At 41.9% G+C, this 27,989-nt stretch overlaps 1 protein-coding gene across 1 annotated transcript in view; it reads left to right on the forward strand.

The window, feature by feature from the left end:
- The window catches only part of AGBL1 (AGBL carboxypeptidase 1), a 275,673-nt gene extending 250,995 nt beyond the window's left edge, over positions 1 to 24,678 (forward strand). Inside the window, exon 23 of the mRNA XM_086620561.1 lies at positions 24,372 to 24,678. Coding sequence (XP_086476687.1) covers positions 24,372 to 24,678 — 307 coding nt within the window. The remainder of the gene's footprint in view (positions 1 to 24,371) is intronic.
- The last annotated feature ends 3,311 nt before the right edge of the window (positions 24,679 to 27,989 follow it).

The raw sequence follows: 27,989 nt of genomic DNA on the forward strand, positions 1-27,989 counted from the left end.
TTCCAGTTAAACTATGTTGATCCCAGGTCTACTCCTCAAGGACTGCTCAACCTGGACTCTCAATCTTCTCCTTATATCCATATGGGACAACAAATATCCTGCAAGACTGAGCCAGCAAACCACACATCATGTTTGTTAACAAGACTATCATTTGCTGAGAGGCTGTATTCAGGATAGCTGTATTGCCACTTAATGTATTACCATACTGCTTCTATATTCCAGCCTAGTCCTATGCAAGTTCTTTAGGGGTAGGATTGCTCTCACTTTGCATCATGTGTAATGTAAAACACGTTCATTGTCTTTGCAGAGAAAAGCAAGCAAATACCTAAGGAAAACACATCTTTTTCTGCTTATCTTTTGCATGGTCTAGACCATCTCTAGTTCAATGACATATATCAAAAATTCAGGGCATAGGATATTCAGACAGCCCTGGTGCTGAACTTTGCAAGAATATGTGGTTTTAATAGTTTAGGTTCATCTCTTTCTGCATTGACCATTTTAATATCCTCCATCTGTCTCTGCTAAAATATCTCATTGGAGTGCCCCTTCTGAGCAGCATGATGTTTTGCAAAATGTAGCTCTTCGTATGTAAAATTTGAGTGTCTAAACAGAGCTGGTTAGGTACCTTCTTGAAAAGATGAAGGCACTGCTAAAAGATGATTCAGAGAAGACTCCAGGGAGACCTTCTAGCAGCCTTCCAGTACTTAAAGGCGGCCTACAAGAAAGCTGGAGAGGGACTTTTTGCAAGGGCATGTAGTGGTAGGACAAGCTTTAAACTGAAAGAGTGAAGAGTATCTTCCTTATAGCTAATGTAAATCTACTCTATGAGGGTGGTGAGGCACTGGAACAGGTTGCCCAGAGAAGTTGTGGATGCCCAATCCCTGGAAGTGTTCAAGGCCAGGTTGGATGAGGCTTTGAGCAACCTGATCTAAGGGAAGGTGTCCCTGTCCATGGCAGGAGCGTTGGAACTAGATGGTCTTTAAGGTCCCTTCAACCCAAACCCTTCTACGATTCTGTAATTAACTTTATTTACCTATGGCTACAATGTATATATTGTCTCCCTCCATTGATTTGAAGGGTAGCGATGAAATTTAGTTTAGCCTAGATGCTTAATTCTAAGTGACTAAACTACCTGAGATGAATTCCACTCTTTCTTACAGTGGTTTAGTACTTAATTTTCTACATGTCTCCAGGGACAGCAAGCCACAGTAGTTAGCAAATTGAAGGCCAAGAACTGGAGATAGAAATAAGAAAAAAAAAAAAAGAGCTCAGCTAAATTTTCATAACCTTAATTCCCCTACGAGGAACTAATTTTGATTGGAATCTGGAGTCTGGGGAGGGGACTGTTTTTTTGGGCGTCTGTTTTTTCCTTCCAAAATATTTTGCCTGTTCCTAGAAATCTCAGGTAAATTAGAAATATTGCAAGTTTTCTGCTGTGGGTGCTTCCTTGGCTAAATATGACTGGAGGAACAAGCAGCATAGCAAGTACGTGATGGCATATGGAAACAGCAGTACACAAATATATTCCGTGTGAGAGACTCCAAATCACAATCTTGGGCATCCATTGACTCAGCTAGGTTTGGCAAGCAGAATAGGGATTTATAAAAATAAGGTTGTGCCTTTCAATGCCTTTCAGCTGGTTTTATGCTTAAAGAAACCTGAGGATCAGAGCAATGAGACACGCAAAGCTAAAGTCTCTGAAATCCCTGCAGGCCTTATTATGTGTATAAGGAGACAGACAGCACGTATTTCAGAGCTGAGGAAGCTATTGCACTTGATTTAAGGATAATTAAAGTGTGTGAGTGACAGCAGAGATGACATGTGATGCGTCAGATACCTTTTCTCCATTTTGCTTCCTGCCTTGCAAACTCATCTGCATTCTGAATGAAGGATAATGTCTCATAGCCTCTGCCTCTACCCTTGTAGGCTTTCTGTTCTGCTTTCCCTGTTCCTCCTCACAGCTCTCTTCTGCTCTGGGAATTTAGAAAGAATATCTGGGTTTTGCTAGTAACTAGATCCTTATTCCTTCCATAGCTAAGTTAACAACAATGCATTTATTCCTATCAGTAGCTCTTGATCACACTCTAGAATGTTAAAATTACTAGTCTAGTGAGCCATTGAGAAGCAAATAGCCCCTGCACTGAAACGTTGTTAGCTGCTGTCTACCACTGTAGTGCAAATGAATGCGGAGGGGAAGGAATGCTGAATTCATTGGTATTTAAAATCTGCTGGTGGCTCTTTTTGATTCCAATAAGTCAACTAAAGCCAATGTGAGAGTGAGGATTCATTGTGAACGTTCAGTTCTGGAAGTGAACAAGTCTTCAGTTGTGCACACAGTGCTTGCAAAGCACAGCCTGGATCTGAGGACCGACTTATGCACGACAAACAGGCACAGGAAGGGCTTCTCTGGCACTAACACAAGCAGTTCCATCCATGCTGCTGGACACTTGTTACCAAGTGTTCAGAAGACTGTTGTCTAAACCTCATTTCTAAAAGATCTGTCTTGGGTATGCTGTAAGGCGGTTGAAGTCCATCCATGATTGCAAATAGATGTATTTACATTAAAGTAGAAAGACAGAGAATGCAGAGAGTTGATAATTTTTCACATTGTTCCATCTACCTAATAGCAGAACAAAATTACTGACACTTGAGTTAACTGCAAGTGAAAACAAAAAGCCTAAGGCACTCACAGAGCCATTAAAGAGAAGGGAAGGTTTAGGCTTTGACCTGTGACAGTCACTTGCCTCCTTTGACTACACCTCTAAGTTGAGCTAAATCGAACTGAAAGTATCATGGACTCAATGGCATGTCTCTATGGGCATCAGGTTGCCAAAGGGAGATAGGGCAGCACTTCATGTACATTAGAAAGAAGGCGTTTCTTTCACTGGTTCCTAATTAAAAAGGATGTGAGCCGCTATGTCGGGGAACCATGGGTGATGACAGCCTTTTAGGGGTTTTCACCCTTTTGATTTAGAAAGTGAGGCTTCAAGCTGTAGAAGGGATACCATTTAAATCAGATTGTTTGTGAGCGAACAATGTCGCTGAACTAACCGATAAATAAACAGTGATTCTGGAGTGAGAGTCTGCAGGGAAAGAAACGTCCAATCCTTCCTCTGATAAATGTCACTCCAGTAGTATTGCTTTTGTCTCCTCTTTCTGGAAGTAGAACTGAGGTTTGCAGGTTAAAGAAAGGTTTGGAAGGAAATTGAGAGTCACAGAGTTGGGATCTATATTCTTTGACATGACAGATCACACCAGATCAGGTTGACTACTGTCACATCAGAAAATCAAGCTTAGGATACCTGTTCTGTTCTTTCTCACTAATACCTGGCATAAGGACCTTCCCGAGACCAGTTATTCAGGGAGGAAATAGAAATGTCTGAAGGAGGATAGGGATGGAGAGAGGGAATACAGCTTATAGCATAGTAGTCATGGCGAAATTGCCAGTTACCAAATAGATTTGTTTAACGGCTTTTGGATAATAAGCATTTTTTTAATTATTATATTACATTATGCCCATATGCACTTCTAGGCACCCCACGTGTGTACGTATGGATTCTCTCCTTTGTTGTGCATCTTTTGAAGCAACATGTCTAGTGTGTTGCTAGCATGTCTAGCATTCCGTCTCTCTTCCATCAGGTGCCCTTATCCCCCTGGCAGTGATTTCCCATGATAAAGGCTTCATGGCTCACCTCCCTCAAGTAACAGGAATGTAGCAAGGGTCTCGTCTGAGGTATTTAACAGAGGGCTCAATACTTCTGGTGGAAGGAGGGGTGCTGATACGAAGCTGTAATGACTAGCTGTCAGGGAGATGCATGGTATCCTTTCAGCAACTGAACACAAACAGATGAGGGTGATGGTGGTATTTCTCCAGTCCCTTAATTAGAGCTATGTGATAGCAGAGGCGCAAATGGAGATGTTTTCCATCATCTCTGGTGAGGAGGGAGGTAGGGTAGAGAAGCTGGTTTGCTTTTGTTAGCCCCAGGCATCCTTTGCACTGTGATGTGTTCACCTCCTCATTTTTATTCACTCTCCCTTTAGCTATTTATTTATTCTTTTGTTTCTTCCTCAATTCCTTTCCCTTCCTTACCACCTTCAGATTCCTAACAGGAACATAGTTTCCATTTTAAATAAGTGGAACTTCCTGTTTTTCTATAACAGACTTCCCTAATCCAATTGTTCAGAACTGCAGTAAACTTCTTAGACCACTTATAGAGTTGTTATGTACAGGTAGCTCAGTGCTGCAAATAAAGGAAACTGAGACACAGTTAAAGTTAGTGAACATTCCTAAGAACTGACAACAGGGCTCAAGAATTGTTTTCCCAGCTCTGGACTCCCACCTGTAGGTACTGTGTAGGCAAGTGAGCTCTTTTGCTCCATGTCATGTACAACAATGCACGAGCACAACCGTGATGCAGTAAACAGAGATCTGAAGCTTTAGAAAATATACTTGTATCAAAGGTGCTCTACAGAAGGCAAGAAGAATAGCTTTATTTCTAGCCCAAATGTGAGGAATTTAAAAAAGGGGAAATATGCACCTTTTCAAGTTCCTATGAGAGGAAAATAGACACCCACCTCCCTACATTCATCTCTGCCCCCTGTTCACATCTCGTTTATCACAGCATCAGCTGCATCTCTCTCCCCACACACAGCTTGAAAACAGAAGCTCCAAGCTTCTTTTAGCTGATTGCACCAAGGGAGCATGTGGGGTGAGTCTCAGGCCGTGCCCCCCCCAACATCTCTTCTGGGAAGTCCAAGGAAATGTAAAGTCCCTTGTGCTAAACTCAGAGGTTTTGGCAGGTAGACAGCAACAACAGGAGGTGGAAACAGACAGCTGCGCAGGGGAGGAAATGGTGATATAAATACATGTTTAATTGCAGTTTAATTACAATTACTTACTAGGCAAAGTTTATTTAAATGCAGTGTAATTAAAGTGAGACCTTGATTTAATCACAATCTTATCAGGTACAGTTACTACTATTTTCCTTTGCTTCCTCTTCCTCCACCTCCTCTAACATTCCCTCTCCTGAACTTGCCCAAGGAAAGTAAAAGCCAAGACCTGAAGTAAGCAGAAGGTATCCATCTTGGAAAGTTTTCAGTTTCCTGAAAATTCAATTGCCAGGTGGCTACCAGCCCAGAATTTTTTCCCTGGAAATTGTGAAACCCCCACTCTGTCCTGGCAAGCCATTATTCTTCCTTAGCAGCTAATGATAATGGATCCTCATTAGCTGGGAATGACTTATCATGAATGTAATTCATCACTGATGGCAGACCTCATAACCCATCTGCTCACAATGAGTAAATTATATAGCCCAGTCAGACGAGATGGATTTTTCTTTCTGATCTACCTTTGGAGTGTCTCCACATCCTGTTCCAATCAGTACATACTTTGTCTTCGCACCATGATCTAGGTGAGCATGAGGAGAGACATTTGGGCAAAACCTCTTGAACAGCTGACCCCCGTTCTCATCATTCACCATTTTCTCTCTTCCACTGCTGCTTCTTCCTATGGTCCTTTCCATGAGTCTGGACGTGGCAGTAGCTTACTTGTTTAGGAGACAGGCACTAACATCAGACATCTCCTGTGGACCTACTGGTATGTTAATGGCTTGCTCCTGCATGAAAACTTTCCCCACTCTAATTATGTTAGCACTCAGCTCTTTCATCTATGTTGCATGTTGAAAAATCTGTTAAGTAGTCCCAACCAGAACAGGAAAGGGGAAGAATAGGTTGTTCTTCTGCCTTCCCATCTGATGGCTGCCTCCTCTCACCTTTTTCCCTAAGGATTAATCATGATGTGACTGAAAGTCACTCCTGAGAGCACAGGTGTTCCTGTCCTTCACCATGAAGAAACTTGAGGCACAGTTTAGTTTTAGGCACTGGTAGTCTACATAGACTATGGTGGGATGGGAAATATGTGCTATGATGTGCCAGAAACACATGGCAAACTGGTGGTCAGACTGGGATAAGGGCCTCTAATAGAGCCGGGATTCAAATGTTCCTTTTTGGTCTGCTGCTGGAACCTCTCTTCCTATCGCCTGTACATTGCTTTGAATTGAAGCAAATTAGAGTATTTCCACTTGCCTCTGTGAAATACACATGGCATCACGTATCTACTTACTGATATTATCCAAATATTTCTTAGAGAAATCTTAAAGCCCTCTATGAAGACAGATAAGATAAATTCTGAGGCGTATCAGGCATTTTGGTGCAGAGGAGCGATGCCCAGTCTACCACAGTGCCAGCCCTTGGCAGGCAATTCAAAATTCTACCCCTGCCTCAGCTGACAGCTACCACCGAGGCCCAAATATTTTTGCTTCCATTTAGGGATCTCTTGTTCTCCAGAGGTTCTTTTCTCTCTGGGTGAAATCTGGTTCTCCTCTACAGTCCATAAACTGTTGGCAGATTTGCTGACTTCAGTGAAAATGTCATTTGCTCCTTCCATGTCAATACCAGTTAATTCATGTTGCCTTACTTTGCATCTGTCTCAGTCTTTTTTCCAGCAGCTCTAAACAAGGGAAAGAGTTAAATCTATCCATGAAACTGTAAAGCTGTTCATTAATTAATGCACATTTTATTCTGCCATTGAACCATACTGTCCCTGCTTGAAGGAAAATTATGAACTGCTGGGGTCTTTGCTCAGGGAACCAAAACCAGAGATAGGGAAGCTTTTCCCTCTCTCCTTTTCTGTCAGTTTGCTCTGCTTGCTTTCTTTTTTTTTTTCCTCCCATCTCCTCTCTTTCAGATGCTCCAGACATTTTAACAGAGTCTCTGATCACTCCAAGTGACCTGACCATTTTTTGTACTGTTCTTGTCAGGATTCATCTGGATGAGAAAAAAGTGGGAAGAAAAAAAGCAAGAAGAGGTTTTAGTTTTTACTGTCCTTCCTCTCCTGGCCCTGAGAGCATGTCTCTCTCCATCTCATTCAGACTAGTGTTCTTGGTGGGGAGATCTTTCCCAATCATAGGCTTTTTAAGAGCTGAGGGTCATTGAGTCCTTCATACCCCTGCGAAGCGGGTAAATAGGCTGTGAAACCTATTTAACCTGTTGTGCTGGGCCTTGCTTTTCAGATCACAGTAAATCACACAGACCCAAATGGATTTTTCCCCATGCTTTAATATTTATTTGGCAGTGAATTTTTAATAAGGAGAGACTTTTACTTGTCATGCTGCAAATGCAAAGTGGGCAAAAGGAAGGAAAGGACAAACTCAGAGGAACGGATGCAAAGCGTTGGGGGAGGCAAGAGAAGAAAGATTGGAAGACAAAAAGAGAATGGGAAAGGGAAAAGGGGAGGAGAACAGGGACACAGTAGTCACTACAACATCTTTGTTCCAAGATGAGTTTCTCAGATAACAGCAGCTTAGTGCAGCTCCCTGCCCTGGAAGCAGTGAACAGTTCACGCACAGCAGGGAAGCAAATAAGCCTGGGAAAGGGTCTTTGACCCAAAGGTACTTGTACCCTCACAGAGTTCATTTCTCATATCTAGCCTTTCCGTCAAAACAAATAAATTAATTTGTGATTTGTGAGCCTAATTTGGCAAAAAAAGGAAACTATGGTTGTGGTCCAAAATCCATAATTACATTCTGGCACTGTGTGCGACTAAGAGAAAGGAACAGAGAATCACTGCAGAGAGACAGATACCATTGACTAGAGAAAGAGATGGTATGGAGAGATACAGCAAGTGCTTCAGATAGATGACGAGCATTAGGTGTAGTGGATATATAGCTAAAATTAAAGAGATGGATACTATGAGTACACATGGGAAGAGATACCTTGGACAGACATACTGCGAATAGATGTTGCAGGAAGAGGGATATTGTTAGATAGACAGACACTGTCTGGGAAAAATGGGTAAGGCAACAAGTAATACTGCAGCTAGGCACACAAAGATTGATTCTGTTGATAAATAAATTCTATAAATAAATACTACAGAAAGATATTTCAGTAGCCTGCCATCTATGAATATTTGACACACTCATCTAAGAAACTGCGTAGCACCTCATCCAAAATAAACATAACCAAGCAGTTACTTGATATGTGTACGATCACACTGTTTAAACATTTAAGAGATGTTAGCAGCTGCGGCAAAACCAGCAATTTATCACCTGATTCAAAGCTCATTTCACCCTGATGGACACATCATTGATGGCCTGGCAACAGCATGGCAGAAAAGGCCAGGCCAGCAGGTAGACAATTAAGTGCTGAAGCAACATTGGATAAGTAAATGGGAAAACACAATATTTGGATTTCAGAATTGGAAATAGCCAACAATCTCGGTATGAGCTTCTGATCTTGTATTCATGCTTACTAATGGACGACACATTTCAAAATCATTTCCACCACTGTGTTGTACTGGTTCAAGCCTGACCTTATGAGCTTGTCTGTCCCATGCCCCATGCTGCTGGGCTAACCCCACAAGCCCTCGTAGGGAGCTCCATTCCCAGCTTTCTTCAGCCACCTTATTGACCACAGTGAGCAGTCAAATGTCTCACTACTGAGTGTCCTGGCAGCGACGCAGAACATCCTGTTCTCCTGTGACAGACTTGGGGCAAGAGTTGTAATCTACACAGACACCTATTCCTGCTGAGACTGTCAGGCTTACTCCTGCACCCTGGCAAATGCTGCCCAAATTGAGAGCCTTTCCAGGGAGGCAGATCCTGTTGTGGTTGCTGTGGTCAGGGCTGGAGTCCAGGGTAAACGTACTTTTGTACTTTACATCTTTCCATTGTCATTGTGTCTATCCTGTCTCACCTCTGGCCTCTCTTGAGCCTTACAGAGGTCCCATTTCCTTGCTGTGGTCTAGACTGAGGTTTTCTATATTCCTGCTGAATGGAATTTTGTACCAGCCACTGTTTTGTTCACCGCTGTAACCACCTTTCTACCCTGTGCTTTGGCAGGATCTCTCCTTTTGTTGATTGCTTAGCCTCGTGTCAGAGATGCTCATTTGGGGGCTATCAGTCTCTACTTAGCATGTGTTATCACACTGCCCTTGAAGCAAACAAGTTCCTTCTCAGGGCGCTGGTAGGCATCCTGCAGGCTACTGCTACTGCTGCTTGCCCAGCACAGCTCGCCTGTGCTCTGAACCCTCTGAGAGTTTATGATGCGTCTCAAAGTCAATCTGGCATATGCCAGAGCTGGTTTGCTCAGTTCATTTTCTCTGTGACCTGAACATTCCCCGTATGCAGGTCCACAGCGATGGAAACACAGGCACATTAACCCCAGCTCTTCTCCTGCAGCACCTCCTGCCCACTACAATTAATGCTTTAAAACAGTCCTTACCACAAACTGTTCGATTTCAGTTCTTGCTGTCACAGACATTACATTAGGTATATGTTTTATGAATCATTCGATCTAATGCACACTCATAAAGTCTTACAGAAAGAACTCCACAAACTGTCTTTTAGCTTGCTATGGATGCTGCCTTCAGGACCTAAATACTAGTTCGTGGGGAGAAAAGGAGATTGTATATATATTTAATGACTTCAAATATCAAATTAAATTTGAAATTATCATTGAACTCTACTATCCATTTCCAGTAATCATGCTTAATGTTATAGTGAGAGAATCAAGTGCTTCACATGGTAGGTGTCAATTGAGTCTTGTTCAGGAAGTTATCCAAGGGCTCTTGGGTACAACACGCTGGGAAAGTGATTAAAACTCTGTCAGGTTAAGTGAGAATAGTATTTTTGGTTTTTCCCTCTTCCCTTCATTTCAATCTTTACTAGCAGCAAGTTTCTATCTCCAAGGATATATCTTGTAATAATAATGACTTGTTATCAGTGGATATTTTCTAGTACAGCAAAGATATCTAAATTCAAAGACTCCAACAGAGGAAATTGATAGGTCTGAGTTTAAGCAATGTTAGGTTAATCCACCTCAAAGGAGACCCTCTGTAGGAAGTGAAAAGGTAGGCATTTCCTGACTACAGGGAGAAGCGTGGGAGAAGGGTCTGCCAAACTTCTGAGGGGGAATATCTTGAAAACAGCAAGAGAGTAGACCACTCAGGAAATTTTCTTCTTCCTTGATTGTCTCTCTGTGGACTTCTCTTGCATTGGAAATGTCTAGAACAGCATGAGAAGGTGGAAGGAAGCATCTCTCTGAAGCTAGACCTATTGGTTTGTGGTGCCTGGTTTTGCTCCTCTGTCATCACAGATCTTTGGACATGTAATTTACCCATTTTGCTTAATGAATTCACCCTCAGCAGCTTAGGTTAATATGACCTTAACTATGAGTGTATTTAATTCTGGGCTTTTTTTCTCTTGAACTTCTAGTAGACAGTTACAGTAAATACATTATCCCAGCAGGATCTGTGTTGTCTTTCACTGACACTTGTTGCTAGGAGCGTGGCTGAAGAAGGCTGCCTAAGAGATACCCTGGATCAGCATATACAGCCTCTCTGACCTTGTTCTGTCACTTCCCAAGCCCCGTGCTTTCCCAGAACTACACAAGCAGGCACCACTCCTCCAGCAGTGCCTGCAGTTTGCACTATGCCTTGTCATAGTGCCCAGGCTACTCATAGCTGGTAGTCTACATAGACGTGGCAGACTATGGTGGGATGGGAAATATGCGCTATGATTTGCCAGAAACACATGGCAAACTGGTGGTCAGGCTGGGATAAGGGCCTCTAAAAGAGCTGGGATTCAAATGTTCCTTTTCGGTCTGCTGCTAGAACCTCTCTTCCTATCGCCTGTACATTGCTTTGAATTGAAGCAAATTAGAGTATTTCCACTTACCTCTGTGAAATACACATGGCATCACGTATCTACATACCGATATTATCCCAATATTTCTTAGAGAAAGCTGTTGTAATTATCAAATGACTGTCATTGCATAACAATCCTTACTTGCTAATAAACTAAGAAATTCTCTATGAAATTAGGGATCTAGACCTTGTACCTTTGCCAAGTTTTGACACAAGGCGTATTTCTTGTGTCTTGCATTTTTTAAAATTGTTCTGCTGGCTGTTCACTGAATTTGGAATTCTTTGCTTCCTGTTTTAAAAACACCAAGTTAAAGCGGTGTTGTTCCCTGCCTCAGAAACGGCTGCAAAATTAGTGGTGAAGGATGCTGTTCAGGAGTTCAGCCGGTGCAGCTCCGAGCGCATCAGCAGACTTTTTCCAGAGCCATCATCAGACTGCTTCCCTTGCTCTCCGAAAGCAGCATGGGGTAAAGGCTGCACGGCTTGTACGTAAAGTAAATGCATTGTTATTTAAAAGTGATTCATATTGTTGGGAAGCCCAGAAAGGAAAGCTGACTGGTGGGTAAGCAATGGAGTGTAATAGCCCTGAGAAAACTGCTATGTAATAAAGACTCTGATTCCTTGCAAGATAAAACCGTATAATGTTGCCATCTTTCCTGTACCTTTCATGTGTACAGCTCTTCATATACACTGAGTGCATTTGTCGTCTGGACTGATATCTGGTCTGATACTCCCAGGCTTTGCTAGTCTGCTTGTGGGAAGTATGAAGTTTTCAAACAAAGTTTTAGGCTTAAAGTAACATCTAAATTATAGATTTCTGAAATTGCCTTGGCAGTGTTTCTTGATGGGCTGCTTTTTGAGCTAAGCTGATAACCCACCTTGCCTCAGAGCTGCTTTTTTTCTCCTTGGCTCTGAATTGCCTGTATCATGCACCATTAAATCTGACACAGTTTATCTGCAGGTTGGCTGTGCAGAAAAGGAGAAAGTCCAGCATACGCCTGGCAAACTCAGGCTAAAGTCAGTGGCAGTCTGACTTGGCTGCACTTGCTAAACCATTCTATTATCACCACCATTCAGAGAGTCTGGGTTCTTCACCAGCATACAGTGTTTTTTTGAGGGATTGTGTGTTACTGACACTAGAAATGTTATCGTGGGGATACCTATGTAAACCTGGTGCAGCAAAAAGGTCTGTAGAGAAAATGATGCCATCATGATTTGATGCTGAAGAAGGAACAAGAAAAGAGATCCTATCACAGTGCACAGCAGTCAGGAACCCTGTACGTGTTCATGAACGTAACCTTCCCAAACGCAATCTCTCTGTAAAGTGTGTATGTACATTCTAGCACTTGGATTTGTGCTGTTTGTACTGACAAATGTAATTTTTATGCAGTTTTTCAATGTCTTGTGGGACAATTCATGAGCCAGAGCAACTCATGATCTGGTCTTTTCCTGGTGTTTCAGTTCCTGGAAGACAGAACCCACCATGAGAAGAGCAGATGTCACTTTATTTTGTTGCAATAAGCAGCTTCCTGAAGCAGAGAGACAAAATGAGGAGCTAGGAAAGCATAAATGCAAAGACGAATACCAGGAAATACAAGATATTCTGACTAATGAGGTTTTCAGGTCCAGTGGAACCAGCATGCCCAAGTTCTCAGCCTTTCTTCCCTTGAGCTGGATGGCTGGCTTTTTCTGCTAGACAGGCTAGCTGGACAGCTTAAATTCAGAGGCCATACTGGGTACAGAGAATCTGGCAGCTGGCGACAGTTTCTTTTCCATCTGAATAATCTCCCCTTCACTTTTATGCCTTCGGTTGTTTTCAGTACTGCAAGAATTACAACATTTCTCTTTGAAATATGACCTGGCAACTAATCCTTGGTATTACTGAGCACCTCTCTCTCCTCCTGATGTCAGCAGGAGTCCTACATCCTCATCATTCCTCCAGCTAAACTCTACATTCCCGTCTGGCAGAATCATGAACACTGACTTCTTCCCCTAATGGATCTGGAAACTCACTATTTTTTTTTACTGAAGTCTTGATTTGCTGAGAGGAGGTTTTGGACCACGTCCACCATAATTCTTAAGCACCTGTATTCTTACTGCTTCCAGTAGTGAGAAAGGCACTTACATGGAAGAGGCAATTAAATAGCTTTGCACCCTCAATCAGCAATAGATGGATAGTGGAGGGCTTCAGGCATACCCTGGCTCTGCCTCCATGCCATAACCTTGGCATCCAGGTAGAGTGATGAAGCCTTTTGTGTCCATGTTACTGGGCCATTGGGGCAGAGAGAGAAAAGCAGTTTGTCCAAAGTGACTGCCAGCCTACTGAGTGTAGAACCCTTATCTTTCAAACACGAGTGTTTTAACCTCATGATTCAATTTTCCCTTGATGCACAGTCTGACATATCTTTTCAGGCACTTACTCTGCGCACAAGAACTGACCTTTTATCATTTTTGGTTGTAAATCTGAGGGTGACGTTAAAGGCTCAGGGTGGTTCTCTGTAAAGTGATTGTTTCACTGCTCTGCAAGCTGTGCTCTAATTTTCCCCATCCATTCAAATGCATGTCTTATTTTGATTAAATGAATACTTTTGTCAGTTTATGTTCCTTCAGCTTTCACTCAGAATATGCTTGCTTCTGTGATGTGTTAGTATATTTTCAAGAATTTTAGTGGGAATTTATATATGCATATATAAATATACACACACATATTCAGATACAGAAAAAGTAAGAAAATATAATTGCACCTTTCAGGTAAAACACATAGAACATTTTGGCAGGCATTTGAAAATTGATTTTTATAAAATATGCAGGGAATACTCATGTTAACAGAGGTTTTAAAACTGTTTCCCTGCTGGGAATTGATAGATGCTACAAGCTACAAATGGTTTCGTTTGAAAACAGAATCCTACTGTTATACAGGTGAAACATTATTAAAAACCTACGACAGGAACACAGAAAGGTATTAGGAGATCTATTGTACAACAAATAGCAATGGCAACTTTTATTCGTGCTTCACAATGTTCTTTTAGCAAGGTGATGCCATCTCCTTAGATCATAGCAAACGGTTGTTGTTTTTCCTCTTTCCTCTGTTTACCAGCAGTCGTATGTTCCTGGCTGGTAGGAACCTTCCTTCTGGCATGAAGAATCCCTTTAAGCTTTGTTTGAGTTCTGATGTAGGATGAAGATGGTGCTTTGTGTTTGTGTCAGCCCTCCATGCTTATTGTTTTTCTTGTGTGCTAAACCACTAAAATTCATTCTTGCAATTCCTGACAGACAAATTTGAGGAGGCAGGAAGGGCGTAATGAAATATTTGTTATTCTTCATGAAACATCTGGCAAGGCTTTGGCAAGATCAGGGAATTAGCAAGAGTTGCCACTTATATGCTGTAGCTGACATTTTTTGTTATCCTTAATGGAGTCCAAAGCATATGCAAATCAGCTGTGTAATGAGTGAGGTTAAGCAAGGTTTCAGATTTGGTTCCATATGGTGTTAAAAACATAATTGATTGAAATGTTTTGAAATATATTGAACACCAGTGTTCAGATTTGTTTTATCCAAATCTCATTATGTCTGAGAAAAGATTTAGGATGACGGCAGAGGCTGAAGTTTGAACTTGGATCTACTGTCGGTTTTCTATGATCACACATACTTCATCAGATGTTTCTGCTATAAACCCCACTTCGATTTGCTTTAAAGGCAAGATAGATTTCTTTGACCTCGCCTTCTCTGCCTTTTATTCTTATGAGTACAGACACACAGTCTCTCTCTTTCCTAATTATGATATGGACTAAACACGCTTGTTCTCTGCAGGAAAGAATGAGAGGATAAAAGTTAGGTATTAGTCTCAGACCTTTTTACACTACAGAAAGTTTCTCAGATCAGTTATGATGAACATCCCTAGAATGAGATGTATAACTTTTAGGGGGATTACAATTTTGCAGATTTGTGTTGGATTAATTTTAAGAAATCTGGGGTACCGGGACCTTGTAGAGATGAAGTTACTTTGAGAGCTGGCCATGTTCACTGATGTCTGTCAGCTTTGGCTTTAGTGCCTTGCTATCATATTGGCCTTAAACTAATTGTTTTCAGTATGCTCCAGAAACTGTTTTCTATGACCCTTAAGCCGAGATTTTCTCGAAAGCTTTCCTTAAAAGCAGAATCCAGTGGTAAACCAGCTGTTGAACCCCCTTATGACGCCATACCCTCTTCCTCTCTCTGGACACTCCAGAACCAGAATCATTCTTTTTTACCAGAGCTCACTACTTTTAGTCCCAGTCATTGTTTACCTATCTGAAGACACGTGATTGTGAAAGAAAAAAGAGCTATTTAGAAGGGTTTCTAAAACAGTCATTCCTTACTTTAAAAGGTAAAAGAACTAGTCAGGTGCTTGTGGAATAGGAATATGTCGTATTTCCCTACTGAGAATCCAAGATCTTAACTTTTGCCACACAGTCTTGCTTTTAGCTTTTATTTAAGCTCTCAAATAGCTGATGATAGCACTTTATGTTTTAGACAACCATTTCTGCCTGCCTGTTGGCCATCTTAATATATCTCAAGTCCTACACAGATGGTATAAGTCCCCCTTCAGGTGACCTACTGCTTTGTCAACACTCACCTGAAGACTAAAGTCAAAGAACTGGTTTCCCCTAGTCAGTAGCCAGCTCTCACCCTGAGGTTGCTTCTTCTTGAATGCAGCAGCATCAAGGTTCAGTGGTTGTCTGTTGTTATCTCTTGGGTAGCTGTAGGAGTATCTCCTGAGACCTCTTATGTCTTGTAAGGAAAATTGTGCTCTGAATCCAGACCAAACCATGTAATTGTGTGGATGTGTAGGTGTGTGGGTGTTTGCGTGTAGGCATATATACATATATGTGTATCTATTATTTGTCTGTCTATAAGCAAAGATAGATAAGGGATGATGATCTACTTCGTGTGCTTGCGTAGGTATATTTACATATACATACACACATATACTCATCTATTATAGATTCTCTAAAACATCAGAGTGGTTATCAGCTAAAAATAGATTTTCACAAAGAAAAGCTAGAAACTAAGAAGTTGCTTTCTTCTCCAAGAGATGTGGTGCTTGGAATTTAGTCTTTTACAGCATTTATTAGCTCAGTTGGATAGTCAGATGTCTATCTGTCATGTGGTATGCAAGCAAGTATTTGCATGCATAGTTATCTGTCCCAAAAAAATACCCTGTACATAAAACAGATATGTAACTAAAACACAGTCTAGACATGTCTTGGCTATCTTAAAACATTTTACTTTCGAAATTCCAAATCTTTTAAGTCACTGGAGAAAACTAAGGGACAGATACATATGGAACTTTGACTTTTGAAATTAAATATATAGAATCAATTACAAAACTTGGATGAAGTCAGTGGAATTATATGAAACTGCACCAAGGGAAACAAGAATCCAGGAGAACTTGCATGCCTTTACATTATTTATCCTCCTCAGTACAAATTTTCAGCATCTAAGCCAAAATCTTTCCCCATTTCCCCCCCCCCCCCCCTACAGTGCCAATGTCTCAATTATCAGAAGCACCCAAAAAGCAATTACAAGGATTCCAATAATCTTCCTGTATTACTGTGGCTGGACTGCTAAGTGTCATCAATAACGTGATTATCATTTTGAAAATAAATTGCTTGAGGTAGAGACACTGTGAGAAAAGCTCCCAAACACTTTCAAAATCATATTTTCAGCAACTCTTAAATTATTCAGTGTCCTAATGAGTTTTGGTAGTCCGAGTTATACTTTCCCATACAGGCAGACTTGACTGCTCAAATTTCTCAGGAAGCTTAAGCTTCAAAATGTTATCTGGTTTGGAAGCATTTCTTTTGAGTCTTAAACTCAGAATAAAATCCAACCCACTGACTGTGCTGCCTGGCAGATGGATATTATCCCATCTATTTGATGTCACTCATCTTATATTTCCTCTGTTTATCTTCCATTTTTAATGAATTTAATCACAATGCACACAATTTTAAACCATTTACTTCATTGGACCTGTGGCCGTAAATTTCTGTTCAGCATAAGACTGCAACATTTAGCCAAAAGTAACAAAACATACCATTGAGGTGTCTCATAGGTACTCATTGGATAAGAATCTCTAATTGATTTCAGCAACAAATATGGGCTGGGCTGCCTGCGTGCTGGTCCAGAGCTGATGCTGTGTGATATTGTCCATTAAATAAACACCATGCTGTAGGGTAATGAGGATCTAAAAATCAAGATCAGGACTATTCTTTCACAAGACACTCTAACCGGGCTCAGTCTCCCAATGGTGCCTGAATATACCATCTGTCTTCTTATAAAAGTCTTCAAGTTGCTTAAAATTTGTATTCCAGGACTTGAGCTCTGATGTCCAAGAATTTGACCCAAATCTCAAGAACATAGCACTATGCAGATATAGGCAGCCAGGTCTCAAGTTGTCTTCAGGGATGTCTTGTGTTGCCAAGGTGTTCTCTCAGAAGCCAGTGCTGGGTGCCAGTTTCAGGTGAATGAATTGTTCCCCATTTGTGCAGAGAGGCTGAACTTGGTTTTGTTATGACTGAAGTTTAGCAGGTTGCATAGTGTATCTGTGGACATGTAGCCAGTTTCCCATGCTTATTCCCATGCTTAGGTTCATCTTTAACTAACTTCTCACCGTAGGTAATTGGAAACTTTACTCAGTACCCTGAATTAGCTTTTCAGTGCTGATGGGGATGCAGGTGCTTTGCTCATGTTTGCCTTTCCAAGCAGCAGATTTGTAGGGTCTTTAGTGTTTTGTTCAAGCCAGGCACTGCACTGTGTGCAAAAGGGTATCATCAAAAACCATAGTGAATATACAAGTTCACAAATCTCTCCTAAAGTACACACAGGATGGTTCTTTCATGTGCTGAAATGTAAATGTACAAAAGAAAAAATAGAGATGAAACCTAAGAACCATTGAAGGGTGAGAGAAGGAAAACTAGTTATCTTTGGAGTCTGCACCAACTGTCATAGCTTGATTTCGTGGCTGACTTGTATCTGTTCAAGTCAGTGGGTTTTATTAATGCTCACAAGCCTACAGCTGTAAGAATGCTAAAGATGCAATGTTAGCCCTGTGCTGATATATAGATTGATTCTCCATTAGGAAGAAATTAATGATTGCTCATAAGACCGAATCCAAAGCCTTTGGCTTCTCACCAGCTTTTCCATCTTGCAAGTCTAAAGACCAGCTCACGTGAATTTTATTGGTTAGCATCAGAAACATGCCTGGATTTGACCTGAGATATCTGGAATCCAGAAATGTCATGTTAATGTCAAGCTAGTACCCTTGCAAATGGGAGAAAGATGCCTGCTTGTCCTCTCTACAAACTCGTCTTTTACAGAAGGATCAAAGCTGTACCGGTGACGTGATGTAATTTAATTAAATGCAGTTCTTCGCATTCATGCAAGGCTTTTCGATTTCCCAACCATGTGTAAAGAGAGGTGTGTACTCAACACCTCCTCTGCTCTTACAGCAGTCGTCAGCCATCTTCTCACCAATAATGGTAACAGTCATCCCTGAGAAGACTAAGAGAGTTGCTGCTAGAGGCAAGTAAAATGCTGCCCAGGGCTAAATTGTTGCAAGCCTGAACGAACATTAGGGGACAGTATTGGCCAAGAGTCAGCCTATTTCTTGCTCTTCTTGCTCTCCCTTTATTTACCAGTTGTCTTCCCTTCTCTCTAAACGATAAAGCCCCACTTGCTCCTGACGTGTCTAACTGGTGCGCCAGACATCCATTTTTAATCTGGCCAAATCAATTATAAATATTACAGCCTACAATTACCCTGGGAACTCCTGAAAAACTAATTAGTACGAGACTTAGCAATGAATTACACCTTTCTCTTGGCTATTTGCAGCAGGAAGGAAAAAAAAACAAAAAACAACCGACACTCAAAACAAGACCAAACATCTCTCAGCCACAGCAAACAGAATTCAAGGCAGTGTTTAATTATGTTCATGTTGATCGTGAAAGGATGGGCCATGGTGCGATGAAAGCCAGGACACCTGGCATTGCTTCGGGCTTAGCACACATTTTCTCAGGAGATGTTGTAAGATGTAAAAGTCCTTGGCAAAGAGTCTTTGGAAAGGGAAATCTCACAGGAGCCTACAAAGTTCATATCATCATTGTTCAGCGTGTAGAAACAAAGGAGGGGAATGCAATAGTTCTTAAGCTGGAGCCATCTTGCATCAATGCAGAGCTGGTTCGCTCCCTTGGCGAGGTCAGGGACTGAATAGAGCCTTGTCTGGCTTTTCTCAGGCAGGAGGGGAAGCCAGGCTGCTGTCTGGGAAGTTCCTGAATTGCAGAGATCAAATTGGAAAGTCATCACAAGGTGTGTACCACACCTTGTAGCAAGTCAATCAAGAGACTAAGGGCAGACTAAAGCCCTTCTTTCTTGGCATCTTGTTGCTGTAGTGTGTTTCTTACAGGTGTAATTACCTAAAAGCATCATAGTTGTTTCATTTATCTCCTAAAATACTATTTTATGAAGCTATTAAAGGCAGAATTGTATTCTGGGATAACTGCAAATACATCTGCTTAAGATTAATTTTAGATTCATTACAAGACTTCAGAAGCAGTCTTCCTGCAAAATACTTTTATTAAAACGTATGGATTCCTCAAAAGCAAAACAGTGCAAGACCACACACTCTTTTCGATTTGGTGTTGTAGGTGGAATTTTAATGCCAAAAAAAAGAAGGGCAAGACAATCTCAACTCACTGCAGGGAGGGCAGCATATCTTAAAAGCTGCAGCACACTTTACTTACAAGCATATATATAACTGTTCATACAATTGGTTAAACTTTGCTGGAAAAAGATGAGAGATTCCCCTTCTGCACAGGTGATAACAGTGTGTGGTCAGGTAACTTGCTGGGGTCTCCAATCCCTGCTTGAGTAGAGAAAAGCACACCCTTCTTTCAGGTCAATGTCTTAATTGCTGAGAACTTGGCCTATTTATGTCAGACGTAAATCTTTTTTCTCTTTTCTCACAGGGAAATGTCTGATATCTTGAAAAATTTCAAGAAAGCCATTTCCTGCCTTATTTAGTCTATGAACTGTATCAGAGATGTGCTTGGCTCCTTACACACAGCTATATCCCTGCATTGGGCAGCTTCCAAAGGATTGGAACGTATCATCATGGAGAGAAGGTTTAGGCAGAGGAAAAAATAGGGGCACAGACAGGGTAATTATGCAGCTACTGGAATGTTATTTTTTACTGCAGAGAGAAGATGAAGGCGTGTTTGCTTGTGTGTTGATACATTCTTCACAGGGAGTCATTGATATGCTCACGACCAGCGGTGGTCTCCAGGCTTAGCTTTTTCCTCCTTTTTGTGTGAAGCATTTAACCACTCACTTCCTAGCTTTTCTCTGGCAAGACTGCAGCAAATTTCACAAGAGTGAGAGGAGCAATCTGAAAAAAAAAAAAAAAGTAAATGTTCCATTTCCTTCTCTAACATACTGCAACTGCAAGACCTGTCAAGTGAAGGTCAAGCAGCAACCCTGAACAATAGTCACAGATTCCCTAAGAGGGACAGTTGTCAGTGCCTGTTCTTTCCAGCAGAAAAAAGAAAACGCATTCTATTTTGAGCTTGTCGGTAGAACATAGAGAGTGAGTGACCCGCTACACAAGAAAAATATGAGTGAAAAAAAGCAAGAAATATCTTAGACATCTCTAGTTTTTCTCCATTCCCTGGAAGTGTATGCACAAGTGAAGGAGAATTGTGTATGGAAGAGAGATGATCAGTCATCCCCATGTACCCATGTACAGTGTGTATCTGTAGTTTACCAACCACAGCTAGAGACTGTCTTTCCTTGCTTGCAGTTCAGCAGGACAGCAGGTTCCTGTCCAGCTGTGACCTAACAATTAGGCTGACTTAGAATGAGAGGTTTGCTGGAAGCTCCTGAAAGAAGTGTTTTCCAGTCACACCAGAACGCTCCAATTATGCTGATATGTAAAGAAGGACAGGGCTCCCTTCTCCTTCTCCTTGTGTTAAGTCAGCAAAGAAATCAGAATCATTTTACAGGGTAGCAAAGCTTGCTTGCTTTCCAAAACTAAGCAAACAAACAAACACACCCACATACAAAAGGAGAACTAATTAAGATCAAGTCATATCTCAATGAATATGCAATTTAAAAATCAAAACAAAGAAACTCTATTTATCACAACATAAAGTTGCAAATTGCTGTTGTGACTCCCATCGGCTGGAATAGATGAGGGCTACAAGGCTGTAGCTTTTGAATTAGTAGATCAACCAACATGCATACATGTTTTATTGTTACAGGTGGGGGCTGTTGGCTGCAGATATATTACTAGCCTTCCCTCCCCCTCTTCTGTATCGCGTTCACATTCAGTGATATTCATAGACTATATTTGTCTTGGAGTTCTCTAATGTAATGTCATTGGTTTTCCTCATTGTTTACCTTCTGTAAGACAACATCATTATTCTTTGGTAAATCTGTTTCACATCCCCAGAGGTTTTTTGCTTTTTGTTTTTTTTTGGGGGGGGAAATGCTTTTGCAGCTTTCAAAAATCAGATTAAAAAAAAACAACAACAAATAAAAATACCAAGAACCTGTCCCTACAAAAGAAAACCCACAACTCTTTTTTGGAAAAGCAAGCCATGTCTTCTGCAACGGTATGCAATACTATAGATGTTGGTGTTTCTGCTCATTACCATGTTTCACCGTTTGCATTGTCTCCTAAAGGAGCTGGTCTTGTGATGTGGAGAAGCAGCATGTAATGACTTTGGCAGCTTCTTTAGTGGGACTCTAGCTGGCTCCTCATCATGCCATGTGCTGCCACCTCTCCTCTTTCAGAAGAACCTCTAACCTACTGATTTGAACTAGCCTATTTGTATTGCTTTGTTATGTGTTTTAAATCCTTCCACAGCAGAAAGCAAATTATTGGGATGGAAAATTCCACATAGCAGAGAGATGTAGCTGGTTTGCAGAGTTTGGTAGTGTGATAAAGAGCCTTTCAATTTTTAAGTCACCAGTGTGATTACAGCCTGTGTTGGCAGCAAGAGGAAGCTGGTATCATCTATTCGCTGTTTAGTAGCTCATTATGTGATTTGTGGTGGTGGCATCGATCCAGTGGATATCAGTCCAAATTGGAGAAACCACTACTAAGGTCACTGCTAATTGGCTTGCTCGTTCACTGTCACAGCAAAGGAGCAAAGGACAGAACAAACCAGGATGAAAGACTTCTTTCCTGACTTCTAAACATGGTCTGGGCACGTCCTCACATGTGGGGAACCTCTCTCTGCAGTATATCTGCCTGAGTATTGAATGGTCCTGGTCTTGGTGTCTTATGTATTATGTATGTAGGCAACATGACAACACTCATCTCAGAAGGGAGAGCTTTTGAAGTCCATTACAAAGGTTTTATGTATACTCGCTTTCTAACCGCTATCCCTTCAGTCTTCAATGTAAGGAAATGGCAGTTTTTTGTGCTTTCCTTTGTCATTGTGTGATTGTTGTCTTCCAGTTTTCCCTTCCATAATAAAGTGCTTTTATGTTAGAAGTCATTTTCCCTTTTCCTCAGAAATACAGTCCTAAAATCATTTAAGTTACCTAAAAATTCAGAAGGTCCTCTGTTACTGGGTTTCCTAGCTTTGAGTAATAATAGGGATTTTTTTTTTAAATGGTTATATTTGAATGCAAATGTTTGCCCTTCAGTTCCTAGATTGCAAACCGAATCATTCCATCTGTAAAATACCAGTGAGCTGGATGGCAGGAATGCTCTGTCTCAATGGCATTAACAGCTCCTCCCAAACATACAAGTGCGATATTGAAAACAGATCTGTTTTGGTGCTTTTTGATTGCAAAGCTGCAAGAGCAGAGCTTAGAAACGAAAACTGTAGTTCCCCTGGGTTTAGTCAGCTTTGAACGTTATCACAGGTACTTGGTATCATGGTAATTCATGCCATGTCTGCATATGAAAAAAAAAAACAAAAACAAAACCAAAACCAAACCCACTGGTCAGACTCAGGAGACCACTGCTTGTTGCTGTTTGTGCTGGCAGGATTGTCCTGGTTTGTTTGTTTTATTTCATGTCACATACTCAATTTCAGTATGAGTTCTTCCTGACCCAGATTTCTGGGCAGACTGAAGTGAAGCCAGAAACTGTAAAAGTTCATAATTATACTTTTATTTATTTTTAAGCTGTACAGCTCTATTAAGCTTTCAGGGAATCTTTTATACCCAGCTTTTGAAGTAAACTAAGCCAGAGATCAGTCAGAGAAGAAGTGGGTTGACACCGCTCGTTTCTGCCTGCAGAGTGGTCTATGTACAGTTAAGATCTGGAGTCTCAAAGCTAGGAAAATCTTATGCCTTTTTTGGAGTGCAGAAGAGAAATCAATACATCCAAAAGCAATTCTTTACACCTTTGGTATGTTCTGAAACCTCAGATGCTAGCACTGCTGTGAAACAGCTGAGAGCTGGAAGATTATTCCTGTTACTGACATGTAAATGAGCAGACCACACATTAAAGCCGTGTATGCTCCATCTGCCAAGCCATTCATTCTTCCCAACTTGGGACAAATTAGAAACTCTGGCCCAGTGGTGGAAGATTGTTATTCCTTTCCCAGTCCCCCAAAGCAATACATTCCCCTGCTTTGAGTCTGATTGAAAACATTGACCTGGAGGTGAAAAACACAGTATCTGTCCCCCTTATTCATCCAGACTCTGACCCAGGCAGCATTGAAGCCACAGGCTTCTTTCTGGTCTCAATCATCATCCAGCTGCCCTCTTGGGCTAAGGGCCAGATAGGAACTAGGCAGCTAGGTAGAGGAAAGACTCTATACCCCAGAGCCATCTAGTCTAGTGATTACAATTCGGCCATAAATATTGCATTAGGCTAACCTAATACAGTATGTGTAGAAAGTGGACATTGAAAGAAAGCCTGTGACCATTCCTGTAAGTAAATGGCAGGAGGCAAAGTGGTGTAACCTGCCCTTCTGAGAGCGGGGCGAGGGAGCTGTGACGTCTGTTTAGAGTCTCTCCTCAGCCATTCAGATTTGCCTCTGAATTTGTCCGTTCCTTGGGAAGGCGTGCTGTCAAAGCCTTTTCATGCTCCTTCCAATACACGAGCACTCCTGGTATTTCTGCCCTCCTTGGAGTCAGGGTGATCAAAGACCCCAGAGCCTCCATTTTTTGTTTGTGCTACCTCTTGTTGCAGTGCTCTGAGCTTGCACAGAACAGGAGGAAAAGGTACCAAAGCACTTCAACCACCTGGATTAATTAGGTCTTACACTAAATGTGGAACTACAGTGAGGTGGATTATGATTAAACCAGCAGCCTTCTGGAAACTGAATACCGCCTCCTCTGCTATATTTCAGCTTCTATAACCTTGTAAGCGCCTCAAGGCAAGAATGGCGTTGTCTGTATATAAAGCACTCTGTTTCTGCATAAGCAACAGCAGTAATAGTGATAACAATAATAATGTGTTTCTCCTGTGGGATAGGGAAGTATCACTCTTCATTTTACAGATGGTGAAACAGACACAAAGACATACAGGATCTTGCTTAGTGCCATCTCATGCCTTATTAGCAGAGCCAGGATTGAAACCAAGAAACACATTTCCCTGTTACTTGCTCTCACCCCTAAAGAGCACACCCTCTTTTGATGACGTCCAGTCTCTCTTGTGATTTTTCTGCAGAAGCTGCAGCAACAGCAGCCTGGAGTCTGATGATGAACCTCCTTGTGTGGAAGAAATTGATTATAACAGTGACAATTGCTCTGACAGTGAAGGAGACTTCTCAGAGCTAGACCAGGAGATCCAGGAATGCCTCTCATGGGTGGAAGGAGAGATAGAAGATGAAGAAGTGGCCACAGGACAGACATGCAGCTCCAAGGCTCTCAGGGAGCTCTACATTTCCAGCCAACCAGCATCCAACAATACGTCTGTCCCTCTGCATTCATCAGCCCTTGGGGTGTACAATGGGTTCGAGAGCAGCCCTGCGTGAACAAGGCTTTGACTTGCAGAGCAGGAAGCAAATGCTACTGCTCATGTTTGCCTGTTTGCCAGCTTCAGCATCCTTCCCAGGTGTTTTGCTCCAGTTCTGAATAGAAAACTGTTTGTGTGATTTGTATACATATATATGTTGAGATTGACTCCTTATGCTTTGTACACAAGGCAGAGCAGGGGGGCTGCTGGCCCAGATGGTACTGCATGAGAATATCATCCATTCTTAAACATATTCTCCAGTTTCATGACTGCCTCCAGTATGTGGTTTCATACAGATTGACCTGAGGAATGGTATTCTGAGACCAAGGAACCAGAGATGATTCTCGCTTTCCTAGTTTAGGCTCTTATTATGGCAAGCTGCCTTTGCCTGGAAGAGTGACAGTTACTGCTGCCTTTGGCCAGAGCTCTCCTTGCCATTCATTTCTCTCGACCTGCAGAGCATATACTCGATTTCTATCTGATCAGAATTTTTACAGTGTGTTCAACAGGTTGGGTCAGGACGTGCATGCTTCTGAGCTGGTCATATCTCAGCAACAGTGTGGGAGATCCAATGTGCCATAGTAAGGAAAGCACCAGTGAAAATACAGAGCAGTCCTCTGGAAACCTGGGCTAAATTCTCCTCTTTGCTGCACTGAAATGAACTAGTCTAGCATAACCTCAGTTGAGTCACTTCATGCTTGAACTGATGGGCCCAAGTGTAGAATTTGTTTCACAGACGCTGTGAAATTACATTTTCCCTGTGAGACACCTTCCAGCTAAGAGAGTTCAGACACAACAGTTCATCCTGGGGAACTAGAGCTACTATTCAAAGCTGTTGGGAGCAAGAAGGATTTGGGGCATTTTAACGAGAAAAATGTCTTCTCTTGAACACATCTCTGTTCTGTCAATAGATTAGTGATGGTGGCAACACCCAAGAGTGAATTCAGCTCAAGCATCAGTCCAGTGACTTGATTATTCTTTGTTAGTTTTATTATGATACTACTAAGGAAACCAAGTTCAGGGAACAGGACCCCATTGTGCCAAACAGCAATATAGTAGAAGACATTACTGTCAGGTTATATATAGGACGTGTTCTACCAGTGACTCCCTTAAGGGAGTCAGAACAGCTGCTCCTTTGATCCCTAAACAGAAAAAGAGTTAGAATTCTCTTAAGATTGCCTGCAAACACAGATCCCAACTCCTGAGAATCCAGCACAAACTGAGAACCCGTGCATGTGCCCAACATCCCTAAAGCATGAAACCCACATCATCGCATCTCACAACTCATATTGCCTGAACTTCTCATATGTCTTAGACTCTGCTGCTGCAGATGGGGAATTGCCCTGAACCCAAGTGGAACTAATTGCACTATGCAAAAGGCTCCCACCTCTGTCACTACTTTACGAAGCTCAAGGAGAAGGATGAATGTATAGTGTGTTGTAGCATTACAGCATATAAGGTCTCCATTAGCAGTGATTATTATTAATATTGATGCGTGACTAAAAGCACCATATCATTCTCTCATCTCTATGCTGTTTGTGGAGAGAATTCCTGGTGCAGAATGAGGTTTTATCTGATGCATTTCTGAACACCTTTCCCCAGACTTCCTAGACATATTTTCTCATAGGAGCTTGCTCTTTGGAGAAATAGCTTCTTCCTGCCCTGCTGGGTTTTCAGTATCCAGGTGTTTTAAAGTCTTCACCAGCACATAAGCATTCTCTGTGTCTCTAGCTTTTTCTTTATGATACTGCTCAAAAGACAGGCAGGTTGGGTCCTTAGAAGCTGAGCTTCTTAGACCAAACTAATTCATTAGGTATGGTGTTTGTCTCTGTGCAGATGTCCTGTTCTACTTGCCTTAGTGTGCAGCTTGTTGCACATAATACTGAATTTTCCTAAGAGATTGGCTCACAGCAATGGACACGTGAGAGGTAAAACAGGTGTTCCCATTATAATAGTTTGTGTAACTTTGCTTCAAAGCTTATTAATAAAAACCAATATACGTGCATAGTTAACTTCAAAATCCAACATTTGTGTGCATGACAAAAAACTCACCCTGTGCTAAGTCCAGACTGCAGCAAACACAGGCCATGCTGTAAGATCTTCAGCATTCAGCACATCGCCAGGAAACAGGGCAGAAAATACCATTGTACATATCTGTCTGTAGATGTACATGTGTATATCCAGAGCTGCTTTTCGCTCCCACACTGCATTCTGTAGCAATGCCCTGCGACAGCAAGGACTGAATGATGCTTACTGAGGCTTGCCAATGGTACACCCTATTGCCAAGGAAAAAAAAATATTCTTACATCAGCCTTTTTCTTAATGAGACACCAATATTTTGGCTATAAATACTATAGGCAGTTCTCAGCTTCCTAGCAGTTTCATTCTGAATTTCTCATGCTAGGGCGGATTCAGTTCAGTGGGAAAACTCTGCCCTAGTTGTGATTCATTGAATCAATAGACTGCGGGAGAGTCGTCTTAATACAATAAAAGAAGAGGTATAGCTTCCATGTGTGTTTGGAGCCAACTGTATACGAGCAGCACCACTGTTTCGTAGATCCCTGTGCTAGGAGCTGCAGGAGGTAGAGAGATGGCAGAGGTCATTAGGGTGTTTTCGGTATCTGGGATCCAAGTGCAGTAGCCGAGCTGGGTGCAAAGTGTCCATTCACATCAGCCACACCTGCATAAATGCTGCTGTGCAATACAAAAAGCCTGGCCAAGTCTTCTCCCTGACAGCTTTCCAGGTTTGTGCCAAACAACTTGTCAAGCAAGTGGTGAGGATGCTGTGGAAGGCAATGGCCAGGTGAAACCCCCAGCCCAAGGCAACTCAGGCTACTGCTGAGTAGATGGGAGCAGAGGAGGTAAGCAAAAGGGTTGGGTGACCACCGGTCAGGAATGGCACCTGGAAACCTCCAGCAGAAGCAGTTTTGTGGACTGCCTCATTTCTGCCAGGAACGTCTACGGGGAGCAGATGCTCTCCGTTTTTTGATAGACCTGTAGAGGTCAGGAGAGGACCTCCAGCGCGCCCGGCTCTCCCAGCTATTAAAATTCTCCCTGAGTCATGGTAATTAAGCAGAACTAGGCTCCGCACAGAGGAACGGAAGTGCATTGACTTTAATAAAACAGAGTGTAAAACAACTTCAGATTAACTCCAGCCTTGTTTATTCTTGCACACTTGTAATTCTGGTTTGGTATTTCCCCAGTGAATGGAGCCGTTGTCCCCCGCGCTGAGGCACATCACCTCACTTCAGCCTGCGAAGTGCTGAGCAGCGAGGCCAGTGCCTTTTCTTGCTTTCGCTGGCTAATCCCTAAGAATTTGGAAACAGCCGA

This window comes from Tauraco erythrolophus, chromosome 14 (assembly GCF_009769465.1).
Source record: "Tauraco erythrolophus isolate bTauEry1 chromosome 14, bTauEry1.pri, whole genome shotgun sequence".
NCBI lineage: Eukaryota > Metazoa > Chordata > Aves > Musophagiformes > Musophagidae > Tauraco > Tauraco erythrolophus.